The sequence below is a fragment of the Macaca nemestrina genome, chromosome 14 (genome assembly GCF_043159975.1).
Source record: "Macaca nemestrina isolate mMacNem1 chromosome 14, mMacNem.hap1, whole genome shotgun sequence".
In the NCBI taxonomy this organism is placed as follows: Eukaryota; Metazoa; Chordata; class Mammalia; order Primates; family Cercopithecidae; genus Macaca; species Macaca nemestrina.
Genome location: NC_092138.1, coordinates 19,712,005 through 19,739,652, shown reverse-complemented (window position 1 = coordinate 19,739,652; position 27,648 = coordinate 19,712,005). Strand labels below are relative to the sequence as shown.

Here is a 27,648-nt window from a genome sequence, read left to right as displayed (position 1 = left end):
AGGCTGGGTGGGATTTCTGTGAGGAGGAGCAGACGCTGATTGCAGTGTGAATGTTCAGAGCTGGTAGCCATCTGCTTGGCCTCTCCCATCCGTTGGCCTGCTGAGTATCATGTCACATTCATAGGACAATCCTGTCCTTCATGGAGTGGGTATTTGGAACATTAGCCTGAAGAGAGATGGCATTTGACCACATGGCTACGAACTTCCTCTGACTGGGGTCCCAGTTCAATTTAAGGGCCTATCTTTTCTTCTCCTAACCTGGTTCCTACCTTGGACACCTGTACCTAGACCTCGGCCTGGTTTCCTTCCATCTAATTCTTGGCCTTGTTAACCGCCCTGCATCTGAATAATGTGAACCTGGATCTCTGTCTTGGGTTATCAGTCTTCCCAGCTGCTGAGAACCTCGTGGCTAGACTCTCCTAAGACCTGCTGGTTGCTTGCTATCCTACTAAGCCCTGAATGTAGGTCATGTATCTTTCAGGACAAGATATTTACGCACCTACCACCCCATTCCCCAAGACCCTACCACGTTGCCTTGCCCTTTATTAATTTACCTCTGTATCTTTGCTGGAGCTCTGTTCCCTGGCCATCTGGCTTCTGTACACCTATTCCCAGGCTCTGACCTTACTCAAAGGCTTGGGTCCAGTTTCCATGGCCTTGTCCTTTTGGAGCTGGGCTTGTTTCTACTGCCTGTAGCCATTCTCATCGTTATCTTAATTTTTCATCCTGGAGTCAAAGAATTTTGCTTTTTATTTTGATGTGTAATAGATACATGATTTCATGGCCAGGCCTAAAACATTATCAAAACCTCCTGCCCAACATCTACCTAGTTCATAGCACGGTGCATGGCACAGGATTATTGGTTGTAAGTTATAGGACCCCCAACTCACTGGCTTAAGTAAAAAAGCAATGTATTATCTCACCTAACAGATAAATGCAGGAGGATTTAGGTGCTTCTAAATGATTGCAGGAAGCTGATTTTCCCACATCTTCTGGCTCTGCTTTCTTATGTGTTCTCTTCACTGTGTGGCCACCACTGGTTGCAGGATCAGCTCCTACAAGTTTCTTCTTTCCCTCAGCAGAAACAGCTTTCCTTACCAAGAAGTTTGAGTAAAGGTCTCAGTACCAAATTCCATTGGCCAGCCTGGGGCAGGTGCTCATCCCCTTGAGCCAGGGTTGACCACAGTTGAACCATGTGGACTGAGAGTGGCAGAGGGGTAATTTCCTAAAGGAACATCAGGCTGTTGTCACTAGGAAGAGGAGGAAGACCTGCAGGTCCAACAGTCACCCTAGGCTTTCAACACAGTCTCCAGTAAATAGTTGTTCAAGGATTGCATAAATAAATGAGTGAATTAGGGAAGACACAGTAGTATTGGAACATTACCATATTTCTTGTAGTAAATCCACCCAAGGTAAAGCACTTGGTAGAGCATCACTTGTTCTTAATCTTTGACCACATGAGTTTATGTATTTACTGTTACCTGTGCTTCTGCCCAGAGCCGTTCCAGACAACTATAAGGTGATTTTTTTGCAAGGAGGTGGGTCTGGCCAGTTTGGTGCTGTCCCCTTAAACCTGATTGGCTTGAAAGCAGGAAGATGTGCGGACTATGTGGTGACAGGAGCTTGGTCAGCTAAGGCCGCAGAAGAAGCCAAGAAGTTTGGGACTATAAATATCGTTCACCCTAAACTTGGGAGTTATACAAGTAAGTTCTGGGAGCTGAGCTGGGTGGTGAAATGCTGACTGGTGGGTTACCCCAACCCAGGGCAATCTGTAGTTTTCAGTTCTTTTCTGCCCTTGTCAGTTGTTAGTTCATTCCCATTTAGATTGGGTGGCTGTACTAGCTAAAACTAGAGCCTATGCATACTCTTATTTTATTTTTTTTTCTAGACAGAGTTTTGCTCTGTCACCCAGGCTAGAGTGCAGTGGCATAATCTCAGCTCACTGCAACCTCTGCCTCCCAGGTTCAGGCAATTCTCCTGCCTCAGCCTCCCGAGTAGCTGGAATTACAGGTGCCCGCCACCATGCCTGGCTAATTTTTGTATTTTTAGTATAGACGGAGTTTAACCATGTTGGCCAGGCTGCTCTTGAACTCCTGACCTCAGGTGATCCGCCTGCCTCAGCCTCCCAAAGTGCTGGGATTACAGGCTTGAGCCACTGCGCCTGGCCTATGCATACTCTTATTGCAGAAGCCAGTGAGTAGTTAGTAGTAGCTTTTCAGCTAATTAGCTGAAAAAGTCCAGGGGCTGGTTTGGCTTTAGATGTGGCCTGATCAGGGGCCCCAACAATGTCTCCAGGACCTGGTGGCTCCACAGGCAGAAAAAGCTGTCACTTTCTTGAAAGGTGGCTGCAGCTGCTCCTGACCTTATATTCTCCCAAGTTTCAATGCCTTTGCAGAGCATTGCCAGTAACAGTCTCATGTCTCCTGTGCCCCATTCTGAATCAGTCCCTGTGGCCGTGCCTGAGTTGTATTCTACCTCTGGGCTGTGGGTTTCACTGGCTCCCCTGGAACTACATGGGCTGAGAGCGGGTGAGGGCTGGGGTCCCAATAAGAAGCTACTAGTCCATCAATGGATGTAGGGTAGATGGATACTGGGTGACAAGTAAAAACTCAGATATCTCCCAGGCCTTTTGAAAAAATTTACTTTATTTTGCTGAGACACAGTCTTTGTATGTTGCCCAGGTTGGAGTATAGTGGCTCTTCACAGGCATGGTCATAGCACACTGTAGCCTGCAGCTCCTGGGCTCAAGTGATCCTCCTGCCTTAGCCTCCTAAGTAGCCGGGACTATAGGCACATACTACCATGCCCACCCTTCCATGCCATTTTTGAAGATGATTTGTTCCCAGTAGAAGTCAAAAGGTTGGATCGCTCGTCCTCTCAGGATGCTGGTGACGATGGTAACAAAAGATGAGGCTGGGAGGGTGCTTTCACTTGTGCAGTGCTTTGAAGTCAGTTGATCTTTCCCTGCTAGGGGAGGCCTGTCAGTCTCCCGGTTGACTCCCATCTGTGTAAGAAAAGAGGAGAGTGAAAAGTGCAAAGTCTCAAACTTGTCTTCTATGATAGAAATTCCAGATCCAAGCACCTGGAACCTCAACCCGGATGCCTCCTATGTGTATTATTGCGCAAATGAGACAGTGCATGGTGTGGAGTTTGACTTTATACCCGATGTCAAGGGAGCAGTACTGGTTTGTGACATGTCCTCAAACTTCCTGTCCAAGCCAGTGGATGTTTCCAAGGTAGAGTATAAAAGGCAGGGTCGGGGGAACGCACTGACTCGGTTTCTGCAGGGACATTTTAATATACACAACAGCGGGAAGAACCATGGGTGTTTGGGGCCTGCAGAACCCCTGAGCTAGGGGCAGCTGCCAGTGAGCAGGCTGCCAGGTGTGAATCCCCAGCTGGTGCAGTGCCTGAGGCCTGCTGTTCCCAGCCTCATGATGATGATTGCCTCACAGGATCCCACTTGAGTCCTTGGGGAACTACCTGCTTTTGAGAGTGGTTCTTAGAAACTTGTTTGGTCAACAGACGGGGAGTGACTTGTCTTCAAGAGCAGATGCAGATTATCCCGAGCCCAGGGGACCTGTGTGAGAGAGCTTCCCCTTGCCTGGTACCCACCTCCAGAAGCGTCAACAGGATACCGTTTTCTGAGTGGCTCACCAAGGCAGGGCAGTGGGACCCGTGCTCTAGGTACATGCCCCAGGGGGCGATGCGGGTAAAGAATCTAAGAACAACCGTTGAACTGACTGAGTGGTATTCTGCCTTTTTACTTGGGAAAATATATACTTATAATAAATTTTACCATTTAATATAAAATGTACCATCTTAACCATTTTTAAGTGTACGGTTCAGTGGCAGTAAGAGCATTCACATTGTTGTGCAGACATCACCACCATCCGTCTCCAGAACTTTCATATCTTACCAAATGAAAGTCTGTACGTTAAACACTAACCCCCTCTCTCCCTGCCCTCCAGCCCCTGGCAGCCTCCATTCTAGTTTCTGTCTCTGTAAATTTGACTACTGTAGGTACCTCCTAGAAGTGAATCATGTACTATTTGTCCTTTTGTGTCTGGCTTATTGCACTTAGCAGAATGTCTTCAAGGTTCATCCATGTTGTACTGTGTGTCAGAACTTCCTTTCTTTTTTAAGGCTGAATAATAATTGTTTAGATATACTATATTTGGTTTATGGTCTGCTTTTCATTATCGCCAGGCACTGGCAATTTTAAATAACTATAAATTACTTTCCCCCACCCCCAACTTCCTGCCAACGCTCATTTTTCCTAAAGGTTTCATGGAGAGAGTCATGGGAGTGGGTTTTGTATCTTGCACAACAGAATTACCTAAAGTACCTTTAAACATCTGTTTTCTATAATTTCTTCTCCCTCAGGCAGCTTGTCCCATCCCTTCTCTTTGTCATAGCAGTCCCTTGTCCCTTTCTCAGCACCTTCTGACTGTCCTTTTATACAGATGTAAATAGATTAAAAAATCTGTTTCAGCCAGGCGTGGTGGCTCACGCCTGTAATCCCAACAATTTGAGAGACAGAGGAGGGTGGATCACGAGATCAGGAGTTCAAGACCACCCTGACCAATGTGATAAAACCCCGTCTCTACTAAAAATACAAAAATTCACTGGGCATGGTGGCACATGCTGTAATCCCAGCTACTTGGCAGGATGAGGCAGGAGAATCGCTTGAACCCGGGAGGTGGAGGTTGCAGTGAGCTGAGATCGTGCCACTGCACTCCAGCCTGGGTGCCAGAGCAAGACTCTGTCTCAAAAAAAAAAAAAAAAAATCTGTTTCTTCTCTTGGTTACTAGGGAGGGTTAGAGGCCCCACTTTAAAGACTGATTTGGGGGTAGAAAGGAGGTATGCAGAGCAAATGTGAGTATGTGCCAGGACCTTGCAGTGGTGGGCTTGGGTTAGCCCCATCCAGGGGAGGACCAGACCGACAGATCATCCTCAGGCTTTGGAACCCTGAGTATGGGTTTGCCACCCAGATGGAGATTGCTTTAGAGCATCAACTCCTCCCTACACAGCATACAGTCATTTCCTTAAAGAAATTGTGCTTTGGGAAGAGTTGGGAGGTTTGCATACATGTATGAAAAATGGCCAAATCCTTCTTAAACAGCATGTCTTTCTCTTTTTAAGTTTGGTGTGATTTTTGCTGGTGCCCAGAAGAATGTTGGCTCTGCTGGGGTCACCGTGGTGATTGTCCGTGATGACCTGCTGGGGTTTGCCCTCCGAGAGTGCCCTTCGGTCCTGGAATACAAGGTGCAGGCTGGAAACAGCTCCTTGTACAACACGCCTCCGTGTTTCAGGTAACTCTGGGAGTCAGTCTTGTGGACCCGGGGAGGGTCTCACTATTTTTCATCAAAGCAGAGGTTGTATTTTAAAGTAAAGCATGTAAGGCTGGGCGGGGTGGCTCACGCCTATAATCCTAGCAATTTGGGAGGCCAAGACGGGTGGACCACTTGAGGTCAGGAGCTAGAGACCAGCCTGACCAACATGGTGAAACCCTGTTTCTACCAAAAATACAAAATTATCCAGGCGTGGTAGCACACACCTATAATCCCAGCTACTCAGGAGGCTGAGGCAGGAGAATCGCTTGAGCTGGGGAGGCACAGGTTGCGGTGAGCCGACATGGCACCATTGCACTCCAGCCTGGGTGACAGAGGGAGACTCCATCTCTAAATAAATAAGTAAAATAAAGTAAAGCATGTTTCCAGGAGCCGGTGACCAAATGCCCCAGATGTCTTATCAGATTCTCTGCCCAGCTCACCTCTCCCTCTGTACCCCCTCTTTACTATTTGATCAGCTTTTCCTCTTGCTCTTTTTTGGGGATGTTGGTTTTTGTTTGGTCTTGGTAATCCAGGACCTGGTGGTTCACCGTTAACCCAAAAGCTCTCTATACATGAGGTGCTGTGGCCTGCATCTCAAACAGCCAGTGCAGCTTTGGAGAAGAATTTTCAAAGGCTGTGCCTCCCCTGCTTTCATTTCTTTCTCTGCTGGGCCTGCGGGAAGCTGGCTGCCTGACAGAGAACATACTGGCTTAAATACCTTTCAGGGATTTTTGTTTTTGTTTTTTTTTGAGATGGAGTCTCGCTCTGTCGCCAGGCTGGAGTGCAGTGGCGTGATCTCGGCTCACTGCAACCTCTGCCTCCCAGGTTCAAGCGATTCTCCTGCCTCAGCCTCCCGAGTAGCTGGGATTACAGGTGCATGCCACCACGCCAAGCTAATTTTTGTACTTTTAGTAGAGACGGGGTTTCACCATGTTGGCCAGGCTGCTCTTGAACTCCTGACCTCAGGTGATCTGCTGGCTTTGACCTCCTAAACCATTGGGATTACAGGCGTGCACCACCGTGCCCGGCCAACATCTTTCTATTTTTCAGCCTAATCTGGAGGGATCCTCTTAGCCTGGCTCTCATTCGCTGAGTGGGGGCTGCGTTGCGGCACTTCAGGGAGAGCAAGGTTGCCCTGCCTCAGGATCCTGTAACTCCCAAACTTGGGTATTTTGAGACAATCTTCATGACTCTTAAGATTTACAATTGCCTAAGAGAGTCTAGTATTTACTAGCTGTGTGACCTTAGGCAAGTCACTTAACATGTCTGTGTAGTAGGTTCCAGAAGTAATAATAGTACCCCTTTCATTGGGTTGCTGTGAAGATTAAATGAGTTGGGATATACATATATTTTATTTATATATATACACACATTTATTTATATGCATGTGTGTGTGTATATATATACATATATATATATATGGCCAACTGGGACACAAGAACTGGGCGGGAACTTGAGGTGCAGTTGGGAACCTCAAGTGCTGGCCTCCTGGAGAAGGGGCCGAGGTGCCAGGCTGCACATGGCAGGTGGAGGGAGAGGAGGCCGTCCTTACTTGTTTAGAGATGGGGCCAGGGCCTGCCTTGCAGCTAGAGGAGGCTTTCAGAGGAGCCCAAACCATCACCCATTTCAGAAGTGAGACGGTGGGAGGGGGCAGGGAAAGAGTGCTGTCCCTGAACTGTCCCACAGCCTGTAGGCCAGCAAGTTGTGATCAGGGTACAGCTTGGGGCAGGGCAGACAGTCACCCCGTGGTACCTTCTCCAAGGGTTACCTTGAAGAGCATTTTTTAAAAAAGGAATGAACATGGCTGGGCGCGGTGGCTCACGCCTGTAATCCCAGCACTTTGGGAAACCGAGGCAGGTGGATCATGAGGTCAGGAGATCCAGACCATTCTGGCTAACACGGTAAAACCCCATCTCTACTAAAAGATACAAAAAGTTAGCCAGCTGTGGTGGTGGGCGCCTGTAGTCCCAGCTACTCGGGAGGCTGAGGCAGGAGAATGGCGTGAACCCGGGAGGTGGAGCTTGCAGTGAGCCGAGATCGCGCCACTGCACTCCAGCCTGGGCAACAGAGTGAGACTCCGTCTCAAAAAAAAAAAAAAAAAGAAAGGAATGAGCACATTAGCACATGCTGTTTGTTAATATTAGGGGGAGAAACCATTAGTGGGAACAGTGGGAAAGCAGGCCAGTCTTTCTAATGGGAGTTGAAGATGGCTGGAGTCAGACCTGGAGACACAGAAAGTTGTCCTGGAAGAGAGTTTCTCATATGGTGACTCCCCTACCGCCCCCTGTGCTTGACCAGTGGTTGGGCTCCTCTGGCCCACTGTGGGTGGGGATGCGGGGTAGGGGGAGGGGAGGAACTCCCTTTCCAGAGCTTTCCTGCCGGAGGAAGGACAGAGGCAGAAACAAGGGCAGAAAAGGGGCCGAGTTTCTCCCCTAGACAGATCAGAACAGTGATCATTGAGACCATCTCAGGGCCAGTCAGGATTGTTAATAATATGATGAGAATTTGTAAATAGAGAAGATAAAAGATACTTAAGTAATGGATTCTGACTCCAAGATACTCCCTGGAAGTTGCTTTCTTTCTTTTTACCCCATAAGAAAAAAAAAAAAAAAATTCTGTCTAATTCTGTATGTTTGAAGATTAACCGTAAATCCATGACTTTAAATGGAGTTCATTTGCAGTACTTAAAAATGCAAGGTTAGGCCGGGCACGGTGGCTCATGCCTGTAATCCCAGCACTTTGGGAGGCCGAGGTGGGTGGATCATGAGGTCAGGAGTTCGAGACCAGCTGGAACAACATGGTGAAACCCCGTCTCTACCAAAAATACAAAAATTAGCTGGGCATGGTGACAGGCACCTGTAGTCCCAGCTACTCAGGAGGCTAAGGCAGGAGAATCCCTTGGACCCGGGAGGCAGAGGTTGCAGTGAACCGAGATCATGCCACTGCCCTCCAGCCTGGGTGACAGAGCGAGACTCCATCTCAAAACAACAACAACAAAACAAACAAACAAAAAAACATGCAAGTTAGAAAATCCTAGCTCACCCAATGAGAACAAGCTACAAATGGAGACATCAAGATGTGTGCAAAATGCCCTCCTCAGTCCGTGATGTGAGGCTGATGGGGTACCTGGAACCCTTCAGAACTTTGTATCACATAGTAGAGTTCTTGAAACGGCCTTACTTTTGAAAAGAAGCCATGTTTTTTTTCCCCCCACCCGAGTCTAATGACCATAGGCCCTGGGAACTTTGATTTAATTGTGCTGGATAAAACTGCCTTCAAATCGTTGCTCTGTAGCCCTGAGCGATGAACTGGAGTGGAATAAAGAACACGCTGGTGTTCTCTTTAACCCTTCAGTAGAACACACTAACCCCAATTAGTGGATAGAAGAAAAGATCCCTAAACTTCCCTGCTGACCACACAAAATACTTTTTACTTACCATGACTAATTGAATACACAAGCGTACATTTGTTTTAGCTGCAATATGAGGTGAAGTAACTAATAAAAATACAAAACAAATAGACCATTAATTTTAGGCCACCTCTTAAAAGAATGGGAACAAGCCAGGCGCAGTGGCTCACCTCTGTAATCCCAGCACTTTGGGAAGCCGAGGCAGGTGGATCACCTGAGATCGGGAGTTCAAGATCACCCTGACCAACATGGACAAACCCCGTCTCTACTAAAAATACAAAAATTAGCCAGGCATGGTGGCACATGCCTGTAATCCAAGCTACTCAGGACGCTGAGGCAGGAGAATAGCTTGAATCCAGGAGGCAGAAGTCGCGGTGAGCTGAGATTGTGCCATCGCACTCCAGCCTGGGCAACAAGAGCACAACTCCATCTCAAAAATAATAATAATAAATAAATAAAAGAATGGGAGCATGCAAATTAAGTCTGTGAGCCTGTTTGGAGGACTTCACTGGTCCCAGACTACCTTCTCCCAGTGGGATGGAGACGCCTGGAATCCTGGAATCCACAGTGGGGTGTGTAGTGGAGACAGCTTTGGGAGCTTTCCTCTGGGAAAAGTGCTCAACTCAGTGGTTACATTCACCGAATCCTGAGAAAACTGTGCCATAACATCAACTTCAGAAGCTCATCTGCAGAGCTGGAGTCTTAGAACAGCCAGGGAGAGTTTTCCGGGGGACTTTCTGGTGTCCTTTTCTAAGCCCTGGTGCACAGGGACTATTTCGTATTGCTTAAAAAAATTTATAACAGTAACATACTCTTAGGCTGGGTGCAGTGGCTCATGCCTGTAATCCCAGCACTTTAGGAGGCTGAGGTGGGCAGATTACCTGAGGTCAGGAGTTTGAGACCAGCCTGGCCAACATGGTGAAACCCTGTCTCTACTAAAAATACAAAAATTAGCCAGGGGTGGTGGTGTGCATCTGTAGACCTAGCTATTCTGGAGGCTGAGGCAGGAGAATCGCTTGAACCTGGTAGGCGGAGGTTGTGTGAGCCGAGATCCTGTCACTGCACTCCGGCCCGGGTGACAACAAAACTCCGCCTCAAAAAACAAACAAACAAACAAACAGTAACATACTCTCAGCAAAGAATTGCAAGTGGGCAGAGTCATCAGGGTAGCCACTATTCACTGCTTGCTTTGCATCCTAACAGACCCTTAACTGGGCATATGCAAATATGCAGTCATATATTTAATCATGCAAATGGAACTTGAACTTTACCATACAAATTGTTCTGTGAATTCTATTTTTCCACTCCACAATAGACATTGGCATTCTGCTATGTCAGCTGAAATGCCTATTTTTATTTTTTACTTTAAAATTTTATTTTTGTTAGAGACAGGGCCTTGCTCTGGTGCCCAGGCTGGAGTGCAGCAGTGTGATCATAGCTCTCATAACCGCAAACTCCTGGGCTCAAGTGATCCTCCCACCTCAGCCTCCTGAGTAGCTAGGACTACAGGCAAGTGCCACCATGCCTGGCTACATTAAAAAAAAAACTTATGGTGACGGGGTCTCAATATGTTGTCCAGGCTGGTCTCAAACTCCTGGCCTCAAGCTATTTTCCCACACTGACCTCCCAAAGTGTTGGGATTACAGGCATGAGCCACCACACCTGGCCCTTTTTTTGTTTTAAAATATATATGGTGTCCTGTAGAATGGACATACCTCGATTTATTTAATCATTTAATAGGCAGAGTTAGGAACCCTATCCTGTGTGTTTACAGGTGGCATTTTAGAAATGAAGGCATAAATCTGTTAAATATGTCACACTGGTAGTGAGAAGAATTGAGACCATGCTGTAAGCTGCATAAGCATTTTATTTTATTTTATTTTATTTTATTTTATTTATTTATTTTTTGAGACGGACTCTTGCTCTGTCGCCCAGGCTGGAGTGCAGTGGCCAGATCTGAGCTCACTGCAAGCTCTGCCTCCCGCGTTTACGCCATTCTCCTGCCTCAGCCTCCCAAGTAGCTGGGACTACAGGCGCCCACCACCTTGCCCGGCTAGTTTTTTGTATTTTTTTTTTTAGTAGAGACGGGGTTTCACCATGTTAGCCAGGATGGTCTCGATCTCCTGACCTCGTGATCCACCCGTCTCAGCCTCCCAAAGTGCTGGGATTACAGGCTTGAGCCACCGTGCCTGGCCTGTATAAGCATTTTAGAGCCCTTGTATTTTCAAGATTTTAGATTGTATGGGAGTTGAACATGGGTTAATAAAGAACTGGAAGCCACAAGGGTCTTGTGTTAAGTAGAGTCACAGGGGCTAGACATCAGTGCTGTGCAGAGGACTGGGTGGGAGAAGAGGGCAGGACCTCCTACCCCAGGGATGTCTTCAGTCTTCAGGGCAGCCTGCTTGCTTCTGAATTGTCTGCCTCTTGTTGAGGCTTCATAGAGCCGGGTTACGGGTACTGGCTCCAGGCAGCCCCTAAAAGTGGGTGAGCTTTCTGCTAGACTTGCCTGCTCAGATTCATTAAGAAAGCCAGAGAGCATGGGCGGCGAGTGTGAGCGCAGCAGCCAGCTAGGGGTTCAGGCGTCAGTACTGAGGTCTGGCTAGGACGGTGAACCTGACGTGGGCCCTTGCTGCACTTTGGATTAGAGAAACGAAATCCACAGTGCAGCAAGGGCCCATGTCAGCTCTGAAACCCTGGGATAACACAGAGCTGCAGGCAAAAGCGAAGCTTGGTCACCTGAAAGTATTGTTGGTGACGTGGCACAGGGTGACGCGGCTTGGATTCAGTCACATGGCAGGGTGTGTTTCTGTGCTTCTGTGTGGAGGTAGGGGGTGAGCAGGCTGCAGGTGTGGGAGAGGAGCAGTTGGAAGTGAAGTGGGAATTGTAGAGCATCTGCTGAACAGAGAGGGCTGGGCGGCCTCGTGTCGGGAATGCACACCCACATGCATGTGTGCTGTGTGCTGGACTTGGCCACTGTGACTGGTGCGTGGTGATAGCCCTGCAGTCCCACTTGCAGGGGAGCTAGCGGCTGGGGCCCTGCAGCCCCTGGCAAAGCAGAGGGCCTGGATACTTGTGGAAAGAGCTTGCACTCTTGGAGTCAGACAGCCTGGAGTTGGAGTCCTGGCTTTAAGCTGCTCGCCAGATGAGTTGAGGCCAAGTTAAGCTCTCTGAGCCTCAGTTTCCTCATCTGGAAAATGGGATGATGGTGTCTCTAACTGGAGGATTATTGTGATCAATGAAAATAGGCTGAGGCCACAGTAGACTTCAGGAAGTACTCATTCCCTTCTCTTATTTTCTCTCTTCTTTCTCTTTTGTCCCTCTGACTTCTTGGACGTTTAGCCAGAGAGCTAGCGCTGAGGCTGTGGATTTCTCAGGCGCTGTTTTCTCTTCCTCTCTGCCTTCCCTTTCTGCCAGCAGCCACTCCTGCTCTTTCTTCCCAGGGCTGTGGGGAGGTAGGCTGGGGAAGCTTCAGGAGAGGTTGTTGGATGTTTGTGGATGCTGTCTGCTCCATGCCTAAGGCCCCTCTGGGCAGCCCGGTGTTGGCTTTTGCCAACATGAGCTGGCATGAGCCACCGCACCCAGGCCTTGGGTCCCACTTGAGACAGTGAATGAGCCAGTTGGTATAGGGGGCTTCCCTGTGACAAGCTGCTGGCTGTTAGAGCATTTTCCAGGCCCCATCATCTCCCCTCCTGTTAATAAAGGAGGAAGCAGCTGGGTATCCCCACCCCAGATCTTAGCTGAGCATTGACTCCCAATACATTTTTGCACAATTCCCATAGAGGACCTTTGATTCACACCTCTGGAGAGGGCATGGTTGGCCGCTGACCTCCAGACTCTCTGCTCAAGGGAGATGGTATCTTCCCTGGGCAGCCTCTGCTCCTGTGCCCTCGGCTTTTACTGAGTACACGTGGAGCCTTTAGCACCTTCTCAAGGAGAGGGGCTTTCAGACTGTGGAAAACCACGCACCGCTCCTCAGTGTTTCATATTTTCAGCTTAAGTTTGAAGGGACTACTGACTACCATTTGTGTGGCCCACCTGCCACGTGCCAGGCCCTGTGCTAAGCACTGGTCTGGCAGGAAAAATTTGAAACACTTGGTTCAGAAAGGGACGGTCCTGAGCTGCGGGAAGGGCTGAGGTGCAGCTGGACTTCCTGGAACCAGGGACACGAATCCTCCTCCATCTGCTCTCCACTTCTGATCCTGGTTTCTCTCAGCGGGAATGTTGGTTTCATTTTCAGATGGGTCTTCTTCAGATGTTTCCTAGAAACATGATTCCCTAGGGCTCTCATATCCTGTCTCGCAGTTGCACTAATATTCTGCCTCTTTCTCTGCTCTCCCCACTCTTTCTCCCCACTCCCAATTGAGAAAATCTCAGGGAAGGCCCTGATTGGCCCAGTTAGGTCCCATGCCCAACTCTGAGACCAGGGAGTCAGGGGCCTTGCTGAACCTGCATACTGGCTGGAGGGTGGAGTTGGGAAGAGCAGGGTGGATAAAATGCCACGTGTCCACCACAGGTAGGTGAATCTCCTGGTTCCAGATGGGAAAGCTGAGGTGACTAATCCTGGGTAGTCTGTTAGTGAGTGGCTGCCCTGCGACGGGAGTCAGGACTGGGATGGGGAACCCATCCTTTTAACCACTCTGCCACAGTGGTCTCTGCTGGCTGGAAGGCACTGTGCTAAGGCTGTGGGTAGAAAAGATGAACAGTGTGGGCTTCTAGCCTTCCAAGACCACAGATGCCAAACCACAGGCACACAGAAACTTAAAATAAAGGAGCAAGTGGAAAAACACGATGCAGGAAATATGGGCAAGGTGCTCTGGGAGTTCAGGAAGTGAAGAGCTTGCTCTGGGTCGGGGCAGGATTGGGGTCTGCTGATGCCTTCTGGTGGAGATAAGGAAGTGTGTTCTGGTGTCAAGAAGAGTTTACATTAGGGCTTGAGCTGGACAAGGAGGGATTGATACGACGTTTAGTGAAAAATCTCATTAAACCTTTTTCTGACTGGCCCTCAGGGGTCTAGAATTGGATTGACTCTAGTCCTTGCTTGATGACATGCTCTTGTTCACACAAGCCCTGCTTTTGTCTTGTGTATTTTCTTTATTTTTTTTTTTTGGAGACAGGGTCTCACTCTGTCACCCAGGCTAGAGTGCATTGGTGTGATCATAGCTCACTGCAACCTCGAACCCCTGGGCTCAAGCATTCCTCCCTGCTCTGCCTCCCAAGTAGCTGGGACTATAGGCACATGCTATCACGCCCAAATAATTTTTCATTTTTTACGGAGATGGATCTTGCTATGTTGCCTAGGCCGGTTTCCAACTCCTGGCTTCAAGCGATCCCTCCGCCTCAGTCTTCCAAAGTGCTGGGATTATGGGCGTGAGCCACTGCACCTGACTGTGTTGTCTGTTTCAAATAATGCCTTTAAGTCTGTTTTAATGGAACTTAAACAGCAGTTTGCTTGAATATACTCCTACTTTTGCAAAGATGAGCTAAACGGATTTTTAAAAAATCTTCATTTTAGCATCTACGTCATGGGCTTGGTCCTGGAGTGGATTAAAAACAATGGAGGTGCGGCGGCCATGGAGAAGCTTAGCTCCATCAAATCTCAAATGATTTATGAGATTATTGATAATTCTCAAGGATTCTACGTGTAAGTCAATGGATTTTATCTGCTATTTTACCTCTTGTGAATTTAAAACCATATATATACTGTGTGCCTTTGAAAAGTGGACATATTCACCTTTCTCTGAGACATTAAAATGCTGGTGAGTGTGGGTGGTCCTGGGCTCCATGAACAAGGGAATGGGTGGTGAGTTCTTCCCTCCTGTGCCCCATCCCGGGGCTCTCAGGCTTTGGGACCTGTGTTCCAGTGGGTAGTGATGTTTCTCACACCAAAGACATCACCCTGGGGAAGAATCTCAGTTCACCCCCTGGGGTAGGTCCTGTCTACTCCCTGCTTGCTTCGTACATTTTCCGGGAAAAAACACGTGTACTTTCTGGAATGTGTCAATTGAAGGATTCCCGTTAGAGATCTTTGGGATAAATACTCACTCCTGGCCTCCTCTTCTGCGTTATTTCCCTTTTTAAGAAAGTTCACTCCTTTGCTTATTATAAGACAGATGCTGTTATCCCAGAGTCTGTGAATGGAATTGGCTTTGGCATGGGGTTGACTCCGGTTTAAATATTTCCATGACCAAATGATTAATGAGTATGTCTTACCCACTAGCCCTGCACCTGGGAATTCCGCAGAAAATGTATGGGTCTTGTATTAGTGTCCTGGGGTTGGCGTAATAAAGTGCTACAGACTTAGTGGCTCAAAACATCAGAAGACTTATTCTCACTCTTCAGGGGCCAGAAGTTCAAAATCAAAGTGTCAGCAGAGTTTTGTTCCCTCCAGAGAGCCATGCCTCGCCTCCTTCAGCATCTAGTGGCTCCAGGTGGTCCTTGATTTGTGGCTGCATCACTCCAGCCTCCACATCTGTCTTCACGTGGCCTTCTCCTTTCTGCCGTGTCTTCCCTTCTGTCTCTTAAAAAGAGAGGTCTTTGGATTTAGGGCCTATCCAGATAATCCAGGATCATCTCAACGTCGAGATCCTTCACGTAATGACATCTGCAAAGGCCATTTTTTCCAAATAGGTCATATTCACAGATAGATTCTGGGGGTTCGGACATGGGCATACCTTTTCAGGGTCACCATTCAATCCACAGCATTAGGCCCTTCACCAAAATGCCAGATGGGAAGCACCTGGTGCAGTGCCTTGGATGCAGAGAAGTGTAACAGGTGGTATCTTCATTTGCTTTTCCCTTTCCCTTGAGGTGGGTACAGGTATACAAAGACCAGACTTTCCGCTGTGTGCATGTATGTGCACCTACACATATACATAAATGCTTAAACCCACCAAACTGAGAACCCCCTTCTTAGTGGTCATTGCTCTTTGGGTTCAGTCTATTGTAACAAAAATATCTGCTTGATGGTAAGTTGGAAATTTGTCCTCTCTCAGATAATTCAGTGGCCACATGGGACAGACAAAATGATGCCTCAATCCTAACTTAGAATTGTACTTTTTAGCCGAGATTTAACTAACACATCTCCATAACCACCCATGGGTGGGCAGTGCTGGTGTACTTTTTGGATGGCATGCTGCTGCCACCTTTGTTCTTGCAATGCTTGTTGCCTGCTTTTGTGAGCTCTTGGCATGCAGTGGTCCTCCTCCAGCTGCAAGCCCAGGGGGAGATAGGCTTGGCAGGATGCCTTGGCCTTTGGGCTCCTCTCCCAGGTACCATCTTGGGGAAGGGATACACACTCTGCATTACTGCCTGTTCTCTGGTTCTGTGCAACAGAGAAGCAAGTGCAGGCTGGGGGCTCGGTGCTGGGGAAACTTCCACCCTGTACCTTGATGTGTGAGTCGGGAGGGCCAGGATACCCTGCCTGTGCTCACTGAAGCCATTTAACGTGCACAATTAGCAGTAGGTATCCAAGGATTTCATAGCCAAGGGCTAAAGAATGTGGCGTGAGCCTGGAAAAGGGGATACTGTTTGGTTGGAGGTGAAGAGAGGGCTTTTGCATCAGCTTATTATGAGCCCTGGTCATGAGTAGAATTAGGCAGAGAAGAGGGCAGAAAGGTTTAGAGTTCTAACCTTTAGAGAGGTTAGAATCATCCCTGCAAAGGCACTGAGGGAAGAGTGTACAATGTGTTTGGGGAGCAGAGCATGGGCTGCTTGAAGGGGATGGCTTATGCTGGGATTGGAAGGAAGGTCTGTGGAAGCGTGTGAGGATGTGTTTAGTCCACCTATTTATTCATTCATTCATCTACTCACCCACCCATCCACCTACCTACCCATCTATCCATCCACTCATTCACTCATTCATTCATTCATTTATTCATCCATCTGTCCACTCATTCACCTATACATTCATCCTGTCATCCACTCATCCTTCCACCACTGACCCACCTATCCATCTATTCATCCACCACCCACCTACCTATCCATCCATTCACCCACTCACTCATCCATCTACCATCCATTACCCATCCATCCTTCCACCTACCTATTCACCCATCTCCCCATTCACCCATCCACCCATCTATCCACCTGCCCATTCATTCACCCATCCACTCATCCATACATCCATCTGTCCACCCATTCATCTATCCATTCATTCATCCATCCACTCATCTACCCATTCACTCATCCATCAATCATCCATCCATCCATCCATCCATCCATCCATCCATCCCTCCATCCCTCCATCTGCCCACCCATCCATCCATTCACCTACCCATTCACCCACCCACCTATCCATCCATCTACCTACCCATCCACCCTTCCATCTATCCATCCACCCTTCCACTTATCTACCCGTCTATCTATCTATCTATCCATCCATCCATCCATCCATCCATCCATCCATCTACTCATTCATCCACCCATCTACCCACCCACTCATCTGTCCATTCACCCTTTTACCTATCCATCCGTCTACCCACTTGTCCATCCATCCATCCATCCATCCATCCATCCACTCATCCATTCTCCCACCTACCCACCCATCCATCCGTCCATCCATCCATCCATCCATCCATAAAATGACTCCTGAGCACCCACTCTGTAGACTAGTCTTGTTCTAGGCTCCTGGAAGACCGAGAAGAATAAATCATCTTCCCTGGCTCCCTAAAAAAAAAAAATCCCTGAATGTGAGTAAAAGCACTTGGTGGTTATAGTGGATGGGAGACCAGTTTTTCTATTAGCTTTTAGCTCTACATATTTCTCAGGAGATGTGTAGACATGATATTAGAGGACAGAAAGAACGGTGATACCACTGGGAAAAAAAATTAAGGGCATCAGGAACAAAATAAGAAAGCATAGAAGGAATTCTGGGAAGCTCCTGAATCCCCCCCGCCGCCCCTAGGTCCTTTAACTCCAAGCACTCAACCTGGGCCTCTCCCAGCAGGCAGGCTGCCAAACTAATGTTGCAGGCGGGTCATCTCCTGGGGAATCTGGTCACCCTTCACACCCAGAGCTCTTCACTCATTTATGAACTGCCTTGACCCAGGACTTCCGGTCCTTTTTCAGAATAAACCTCTTTCTGGGAACTCCCAGCACCCCCTCAGCTGCCTGCCTGGAAAGCGTCATCCCAGGCGCTTGGTGTCCTGTGGAACCTTGTTACTGGAGTAGAAAGGAGGCTCTACTCTGTCTCTCCTCTGTTTACAGCTGGAGACTCCCAGGCTGTGCCTGAACTCACTTAGGTTTTCAGGAAAGTCTTCTTTTCTTTGGAACTGTGGAAATAGTGGAGCAACATGGCCCCATGGGAGGCGTGCATTTTAAAGAGGAATACCTAGAATTAGAATTTGCAATTTACCACCACCTTTGCTCCTCATTTTTGTCTCTGAGAAGATGCATCCCTCCCCACTTCCATGCCCCCTGACTCGTAAGCCAGCTCCTTTACTTAACATGGTTCCAGGTTGTTTGCTGGGTGTTTCACCGGCCCTGCTGGTGACCTTGGCAGGGAATTCTGGGACTAGATAAGACAACCTTCAAAGCCTCCGAGTTGATTCCATAGCCCAGTCACCCACACTGTGCTGACTGACTCCATATTGAGCCCACGTGGGCTGTTTAGCATCTTGGGCTTAGAAGCCTCACTTTGCCACTGCAGTGCATGTGACCTCGCGCAAGTGACCTAACTGCTCTAAGCCACAGTTTTCTCATCTGTACCATGGAGGTAATGATACGTACTTCTTAAAATTGTCAAGAGAATGAAAAGGAAATGCTTCTGAATCAAGAGTACATAATATAAGGATTGAGAGCATTTTTACATTAAGGATTGAGGACTCTTGTGCTGGTTAATTTGTATAAAGTGCTAGAAACAGTGCTTGGCACATAGGAAGCATTCCTTGCATGTTAGCTCTTAATAGCATTATTTGTGGTTATTGTTATGTAAAGCAATTATGATATTCCTGACACACAGTGCTTATATAATACAAGCTTTTGTAATATAATTAATTATATAAGTATATAATAGATATTTATTTTATTATGTAAGGATGTGCAAGTGACAGATTCCATGTCTGGATCTGAGGTCACCTTTATCACCTTATGTGGCTACCAGGCCTTAGGAAAGAGAAGGAGGCACGTGATGGGTCTAGTGAAGACCCTAAAATAAAATGAAGCAGGCAGAGTCCTAGGCACCTTACACTTGTGAATGCCTTTTGTTGTCATCACAACCCTGTGAAGTAGACACTGAGCCTATGCAGCAGAAGCACAGATAGGACAAGGATGCAGCTGGGAAGTGGGAGCAGCCAGGCTATGAACATGGGGTTGGAAGGCTCGTTCCAGAACCTCTGCTGCTATCTAAGTCCAGGAGTGCAGAAGGCCTTAAAGAGGCCATACAACTTAAGCCATAAAGTAAAAGAATGACATATTTAATGACATGAACATTTTAAAATTTTATATGGCTTAAGACATCATAAACAGACTTAAAAATGACAGAATGAGAAAGATTTTGCAGTATATAACACATAAAGGTTACTATCCTTAATATAGGCAAGAACCCACAGATGAATGAAAAAGGATAAGGAAATAAAAGTGGGGGCGTGGTGGTTGCTAACAGTATGAGGAAACAACTCAGAAGAAATGCAAGCTGCCTCATAGACAAATGGAAAGATGCCACCTTCATTAGTTCCTTAGGACATGCAGATTAAAACCGTGAGATATGTTTTGCCTTTGATCTGCAGACATTAAAAGGATTGATAACATCTGGTGCCAGTGAGGGGATGCACTTTTGCTGAGAGTATAAATCTGGACAAATTTGGAGTATAAATCTGGACAAATTTGAATTATAATGAGATTGCAGCACTCATTATAATTCAAAACTTACATGCGCTTTGACCAAGGATTTTTATGTCTACACATTTACCCTTCTGGCAGAATTCCTTCTATGCTTTCTTATTTTGTTCCTGATGCCCTTAATTATTTTCCCAGGCACTCTGCCTGGGTACAGTGGTGTGCACAAAATTAGGAACCAGCAAGTCCAATGTAGGATGTAATGGTGAAAATATGGAGACATGCCCATCAGTAGGGGTCTGATGAAATAAATTAGGATCTGTGGGTAATATGGAATAACTGCATTGAGAAGGATGAAGCGAGTCTCTTAACAGACATGGGAAGATGACTGTGTTATGTCATCAGACCAAAAGGAGCAAGAGCAAATATAGAAAAAGACAAATCTATGAGTCTTTAAAAACTACAACAAGGCCAGGTACAGTGGCTGATGCTTGTAATCCTAGCACTTTGGGAGTCCAAGGTGGGAAAATTGTTTGACCTCCAAGGAGTTCGAGACCAGCCTGGGCAACATAGTGAGATCTCGTCTCTACAAATAATAATAATAATAAAAAATCAGCCGGGTGTGGTGGTGCGTGCCTATAGTCCCAGCTACTTGGGAAGCTGAGGCGGGAGGATCGCTTGATCCCAGGAGGTCGAGGCTGCAGGAGGCTGAGATTGGACCACCACACTCCAACCTGGGTGACAGAGTGAGACCCTGTCTCAAACAAAAACAAAAACAAAAAATCTACAACAGTTATATATCAATACGTATATACACATAGACACACATAGATGTATACTCGCATATACACACAGATGTACATGTGTGTATCTAAAACGATCCTGAGGAATGCACAGCAGACCGTTAGGGTAGCCACCTCTGTGGGAAGAAGGGTGGCAGATCTTCATATTTTTATTCTAAATTTTCATAATCGTGTACAAATTTAAAATTAATTTTTTGTTGACAAAACCAGGCAGTAAGGAGAGGCCTACATAGGGTTACATTTGGTGGGCTTCTCTTCACGTACTCTTCTTTCGCATTGCCTGTGTATCTGACACATCCTTTCAGAGGGGCCTGACGGTGGAGTGATGTTTCTTCATCGCCTTCTCATCTCCTGTGACTTTCTTGCGTTCCCTTCTGAGCCTTGCCACCTTTGTGTACCTCCGCCATGGTGTACCTCCGCCATGTTCCCCTCCTCCAGTACCTTGGGAAGTCTTGGTGTGTCTCTGAGCAGCATGTCTCCTTGGGGACTGTCTGGAACTCTCATCCCCGCAATAGGAAGCGTTTTTCAGTCATGGGGGATCACTGCATTCCTGTCTGACCTCCTGGAGGTTCCTCATTTATGTGGTCGCTGAGCCCTTGAGAGGCTTCAGGAAGTCAGGAATGAGGAGGTCTGCCTAGCTCTGTGAATGCAGCTTTCCTAAGTTTCTCTGGCCATGAAACCGCTTTCCCAGAACGCCTGTTGACATCTTCTCTGTGCTCCACCTAGACGTTGGGAAGCGTGGCTCTTTCCTTGGCTCCCACTTGGACTTTCTCCTTAAATCTTTACAGCCCTGGGATTACCAGCTGGTTCCATGCCCATCCATAGCCCACATAGCCTCTCAGTCTACCTTGGCCCCTTCTCCTACCTCACCCCTCAACCCATTCAAACAACAGACTTGGTCACCTCTGAAATTTGGTGTAAACTCCCGGGACTGCTCACTGGGGAGCAGGAGCTAGATCCAGCCCACAGTGGTGCTTGACAGGGGTCACCCGTGTTTAAAAACACAATTGGAGCCAAGATTAGGCTCTTGGAAGATACTTAGAGATCTGGTTTCTTATTCCGTAATCCATGTGCCTCTGAAATGGGGAAAAAGAAACTTTGACAGAGACAGCCATATGTTTCAGGAAAAAAAAAGGGAGAGCCTCTTTTTCAGACTAGTTCTCCACGTTTAAAATGTGCGAGCTCGTTTGCACCTTCCACACCGGCCCGTCCTACTCATTCATGTGAGTAGTGTGGGGACCTGCTGGCTTTGAGTTTGCCGCCCATGCTTGAAGCTCCTCAGTGCTGGCACCTTGGTACAGGCCCTAGCTCTTTTGACCTAGAAAGTTTTTTTTTTTTTTTTTTTCCAGCCATTTCCTTTTTTTAGTTTGCAGTTTGCGTTCAGTGCAAACCCATAACATGAGACATTACTATGAATCAAAGCGTAAATACACAAACACAATATACAATCCAAAATAGACGTGCAGCCTTCAGGAATGAAGCAGAAAACAGGTTCATTCACATGCACAGTAGCATCAGGGCTGTGTGATCTGGTTGTTCCATGTAGCTTCCTAAAGGTGGAAAAAAATGACTTTGGTCATTTTAGACTACTGTGGCCATATTAGATACTGGAACCCTAGAAAGTTCTTCATAAAAGCTTTCCAGCAGCTCTGTGGGTTCCCAGTTTCTTCACCCCCCAGTCTCTCCTCTGTGTGCTATAATTGTTTTTCTAAAACACAGACCACATTTTGTTATACAAACTGGATTACTCCTCATTGCTGAAGGATCCAGTCCAGTTCCCAGCAGGGCACTCCACAGCCCTGGCCCTGTGGGTCTTCCCAGCCACCCCAGCCAGGAAGCCAGTGCTTCAGTTAAGTCAGCGGACTTGCTGGAAGCCTTTGTGCCTTTGCAGATGCAGCTGTCTGCCAGATGCCCTTCCTTCTCATCTGTTGTAACCACGCTGTGTCCCCTCCCCTGAAAGCTGTCAACCTTGCCTCTGCGTAATTCCTTATCTGGCATCTCTGCCTTTGCAGCCCTTGGCTGTTACAGCACTTCTTACATATAATTGTGATTCCCTCCGGAGCTATCTGTCTGTAGATTGGGAGCAGTTAATTTCCTTTCATCTTTTTTTCTACCCCCAGCCCCATACTAGAGACATTCTCCCATGGGTAGTGCATAAATATTTGTTGCATGACAATTTAGTCTTTAATTTCTCGCTTTTATGACATTATTGCTTTGTGATATCTTCTACTTTCATGATAGGATGGGTAAGTTGGAGGGAGAGGAACTGTAAATACAGATGCTTAATTCTTCCTGCTTTCAATTTTTTTTTCTCTTAAGTTAAATGTGCTTTTTGTTGCTCCACCTCTCTGATTGGAGCCTCACATTGGGAGCCTGAGGCAGTGGAATATCAAAAGAGGGTAGCCGCTGAATGTTTAATTTCAACATCAGCCATGAAACCTACCACTTCGAATAGTGGGGCCTGGAATTCAGGCTCAAAATCTTTTCCACATATTTGGTTTCCCCTTTGGCCTCTCTTTTGCTCAAAGGTATGTTCTAGACTCTCATTAACTTTAATAAGAATTACGGATGTGCCCTTAGGGGGCCTCTCACACTGCCTTTATTTGCTGTAATTTTAATGAATTCTACCCGTAGAAGTGTAAGAATAAAATAGGATATACTTGAGCAAAGGGAAAGAGAGAAAGAGAGGATTATTACACATTGTGCCTTTTTTTTTTTTTTAATTGCAGAGTAATGTCAGCTACTCTTCCATTTGTCTCCTTTGGTTGCCAGTGAAAAATAATTTTGGCTGCTTATTTTCCAAAGCAGAAACTGAAGTCAAACACGAACCTTTCCTAGACAAAAATTCACTCATAATTATTTTTGAGAGTTGATATGTACCTTATGCAAGGTGCTGGGAATAAAAAGATGAATTTATTCCCATAAAGACATACACCTACTATGTACCCAGAAAAATTAAAAATAAAAAATTTTTAAAAGATAAATGTATTAACAGGTACTTATATAGCATTTAGTGTGTTGCAGACACAGTTTTAAATTGTGTCAGTTATTTATTTCTGCATCATAGAACACCTTAAAAACTTAAGTGACTGAAAACAACCACCATTCTCTTGCTTGTAGTTTTTTGGGTCAGCAGGTTGGGCTGAGCTCAGCTAGGGGGTTCTTCTGCTGGTCTTGGGATGTCTCATTCTACTGAAGTCATCATCTAGTTATTGGTTTGAGCCAGATGGTCTACAGTGGTTTCACATAATCTGGCAGTTGGTGCTGGCTGTTGGCTGGGACACTTATTTCCAGCACGCTAGCTCAGACATGCTTAAGTGACAGCAATACAGCAATACATATACATATATATATATATTTTTTTTTTTTTGAGACAGAGTCTTGCTCTGTCACCCAGGCTGGAGTACTCTGGCGCAATCTTGGCTCACAGCAATCTCTGCCTCCCGAGTTCAAGCAATTCTCCTGCCTTAGCCTCCTGAGTAGCTGGGATTACAGGCATGCGCCACTATGCCCAGCTAATTTTTTTTATTTTTTTATTTTTTTAGTAGAGACAGGGGTTTCACCATGTTGGTCAGGCTGGTCTCAGACTCCTGACCTCATGATCCACCCGCCTCTGCCTCCCAAAGTGCTGGGATTACAGGTGTGAGCCACCATGACAGTGGGGCAGATTTTTTGTTTTTTGTTTTTAAAAAAATCTTCTGCTTGCATCTAGGAAGTGTTTTTAAAAATCTGTTGATTTGTTTATGACAACCCATACATTTCAGAAAAGTAGCTGGAATAAAGAACATGTTTTTCAGATGTCCAGTGGAGCCCCAAAATAGAAGCAAGATGAATATTCCATTCCGCATTGGCAATGCCAAAGGAGATGATGCTTTAGAAAAAAGATTTCTTGATAAAGCTCTTGAACTCAATATGTTGTCCTTGAAAGGGCATAGGTGAGTACATCTGCAATCCACAAGCTTGGCAAAGAATTAGCTTTGTTTTTCAAATGCAGAATAAAACAAATCTCTAGGAGCCTGCTTAGCTTGGAGTAGCAGTTATGTAGTTTGTTGGGCCAACCCAGCTGTTAATAAGGATGTGCCTTCTTCCTATTGTTTATGGAACCCTTTGTGTAATTCCCCAGCTGAGAGTATAATGGTGCTCCATCTTCCATGGGGGTTTTGGCAAAATTACCTTTGAAAAATCTCTTACACTGCTCGTATAGCACAGAGGTTGCCATTCCATCTCTGATGAGGCCAGCACCACTGTGTTCCGAAGGTAGAGCATCATTATTATTCCAACTGAACATCAAATTAGTAGCTAGTCTTGCATGCTCTATGAGAAATAAATGTCCTCACATGAGAAGAGCAGCAGGGAGATGCCTGGCCCCCATCTTGCTGGCACTGTCACGGCAGGCTCATGAATGGTGAACAGAATCGCTATCTTCTTCCAGCTTATCTTCTCTTCCTCCCATCTTGTTTTCTTTCTTTGCTAAGAGTGAATAGTTCGAATGACTCTCAGTTAGATGTGAGCATGGTGAACCTTCACAGCTTAAGGGAGAATTTTCTGATGACTGAGACGCGTGAAGCTCTGTGCCAGGTGTTGGGAGTTTTTAGGTCGGAGACTGGAAACGATGGTCTCAGGTGCTGCAACTCTCAGGAGACAGTGGCTAGAAAAAGTCGTTTTGGTGCTAAATTAGACGTTTTTGTTCTCAATGCCTGGATCTTTGGTCATTCTAGGTCCGTGGGAGGCATCCGGGCCTCTCTGTATAATGCTGTCACGATTGAAGATGTTCAGAAGCTGGCCGCCTTCATGAAAAATTTTTTGGAGATGCATCAGCTATGAACACATCGTAACCAGGATATACTCTGCTCCTGAACAACATACAAAGTTTAAAGTAACTTGTGGATGGCTACAAAGAGTTAACAAACACAGTATTTTTCTTAAATGAACATGTTTATTGTAGATTCTTCTTTTTTGAAAGAACAGCAAAACATCTACGGCTCTGTAAAGCTGGTGGGACCTAATGTTCACCTTAATTCTGACTTGAACTGGAAACATTTTAAGAAACCTTCTTGTTGCTTTTCTAACAAATTCCTGCTTATTTTGCCTTTGCTGCTACTTTTTCTAGTTAGCTTTCAAACTTGCCTGTGGACTTAATAATGCAAGTTGCAATTAATTATTTCTGGAGTCATGGGAACACACAGCATAGAGGGTAGGTGGGGCCTTCTAGGTGCTGAATCTAGACATCTGTGGGGTCTCCTGGGTTCAGCGGCTGTTGATTCAAGGTCAACATTGACCACTGAAGGAGCGGTTTAAGAGTACCAGGCAAAGGGCAAACTGTAGATCGATCTTTATACTGTTATCACAAGAGAAGTGACATACTTTATATATGTTTCTATTAGCAAGGTCTGTTTCTAATACCATATACTTTATATCTCTATACATTTATATTTCTAATAATATGGTTATCACTGATACATGTAGACACTTTTAGAATTTATTAAATCCTTGACCTTGTGCATTATTCCATTAGCAACAGTTGCACCCCCTCCTCAGCCCTCCCCTTCCTCTTTTTAAGCTGTTTTATGAAAAAGATCTAGAAGTTCTTGATTCATTTTTACTGTTCTTTCCAGAGGTAAAAGAGAAAGTTGATTGGTTAGTTGTTTTTCAATTATGCCATTAAACTAAACATTTCTGTTAAATTACCCTATCCTTTGTTCTCTTGACTGTTTTCTTTGTAATGTTTGATGACAAGAGTGATACTTTGCTGAAAAGTCTTTCCCCTATTGTTTATCTATTGTCAGTATTTTATGTTGAATATGTAAAGAACATTAAAATCCTAAAACATCTAAGCCCTTGTCAATGAATATCTCTACCTGCTTTTTAGACAAATCGTTCTTTTTTAAACTTTATGATGGGAAAGCTTGAGGTCTGAAAATAGCACCTGCTAAGGGTAATTTAGTTCAACCAAAGATCTAAGATTTAACTCTTGCGCATCCATTTAAAAAAATTCAACACAGTGTGGGAGCTTTCCATTTGCTTTTGGAATGGGCGTTATCAGCAAACCACCTTCCATTGCAGCTGAAGGTGTAGAGTTCTATGAGCTCTGTCCCATTTGCCCCAGAAACATGCCACTAGGACTGTTTTGAGCTATCTTCCTGTTTCATTTGATTGTATGGTGAGGACTCCGCCAGGGTCCTGTCCCATCTCTGTTGGCTCCCCTGTTCAGGTCACAGCCTCCAAGGCTTGGTTCTGTTATCTGTAAAAGGAGGGTTGAAATAACTCCCCCACTTACCTTAAGGATGTTTAAAAGTTTAAAACAAGGGCTCGATGCAAGATGTGAATAATAACCACAATGAAGTCTTAAGTAGCAAAAACCAGGCAGTCCATGGATTGCAACTAAGTGTTCACACATAAAATTCACGCTCAGAGTCAGCCTCCCCTCCTTCCTCACCCTTTCCTATGTGGTTGCACATCCCTGTCATCTGTACCAGACCTGTGCTTCTCAAATATCTGCTTATTTTCCTTCCATTGCCACGTTAGCTCTGCTGTGTCAGCCCTCAGTGGATCATTCAGCAGCCTCTTCTCCGCCCCCCTATTCCCGTCCCACCAAAGCCAGTTGGACTATGACTTCCCCTTGTGCTCCTTGTTGATGCATACAAAGTCCAGTTCACCTAGCCTGGCAGTCAGTCAAGACTTTGTAGCATGGGACCTGGCCTCTTGCACCTCTCCTGTGTTTGTGATTGTTGGAAAGTGGCATGCATTTGCCCACACTATGACATAAGCCTGGAGTTTCTGTGCCCACTCGGGAAGACCAGATGACAACCGCCAACCTCTTCCTAAACTCATTTGTGTCCTTTCCATTGGGACTATGTCCTTTTCCTTTGTTCTCACCAGGGGGATCCTTTTCTCTCATCATACCATTTTGTTTTGTTCTTTACTGTGCCGAGGTGGCTGCATATGTGCCTTCCCCCATACAGCAGCATGGAAAGAAGCATGGTTCTCTACCTCCGGCACCTAGTGTCCTGCCTTCCCTTCAAGGTGCTCAGTAAAGCTTACTTACCCAGTGAAGTCTTTTTTTTTTTTTATTTTATTTTATTTTTTTTTGAGACAGGGTCTTGCTTTGTCACCTAGGCTGGAGTGCAGTGGCATGATACTAGCTCACTGCAGCTTCGACCTCCTAGGCTCAAGTGATCCTCCTGCCTCAGCCTCCCCAGTAGCTAGGACTACAGGTTTATGTCACTATGCCCGGCTAACTTTTTAAATTTTTTGTAGGACAGGGTCTCACTATGTTGCCCAGACTGGTCTTGAATTCCTGGCTGCAAGTGATCCTTTAGTCTTGGCC

At 46.2% G+C, this 27,648-nt stretch overlaps 1 protein-coding gene across 3 annotated transcripts in view; it reads left to right on the top strand.

Annotated features, from left to right (window-relative positions):
• LOC105498720 (phosphoserine aminotransferase 1) overlaps positions 1–26,013 on the top strand; it is a 32,136-nt gene extending 6,123 nt beyond the window's left edge. For all 3 annotated transcript variants that reach the window (XM_011771003.2, XM_011771002.2, XM_011771004.3), the window contains exons 4-9: positions 1,498–1,703; positions 3,064–3,236; positions 5,146–5,315; positions 14,258–14,386; positions 24,119–24,256; positions 25,040–26,013. In XM_011771003.2, the coding sequence (XP_011769305.1) occupies positions 1,498–1,703; positions 3,064–3,236; positions 5,146–5,315; positions 14,258–14,386; positions 24,119–24,256; positions 25,040–25,145 (922 nt within the window). In that variant the 3' untranslated portion in view covers positions 25,146–26,013. The remainder of the gene's footprint in view (positions 1–1,497; positions 1,704–3,063; positions 3,237–5,145; positions 5,316–14,257; positions 14,387–24,118; positions 24,257–25,039) is intronic.
• The last annotated feature ends 1,635 nt before the right edge of the window (positions 26,014–27,648 follow it).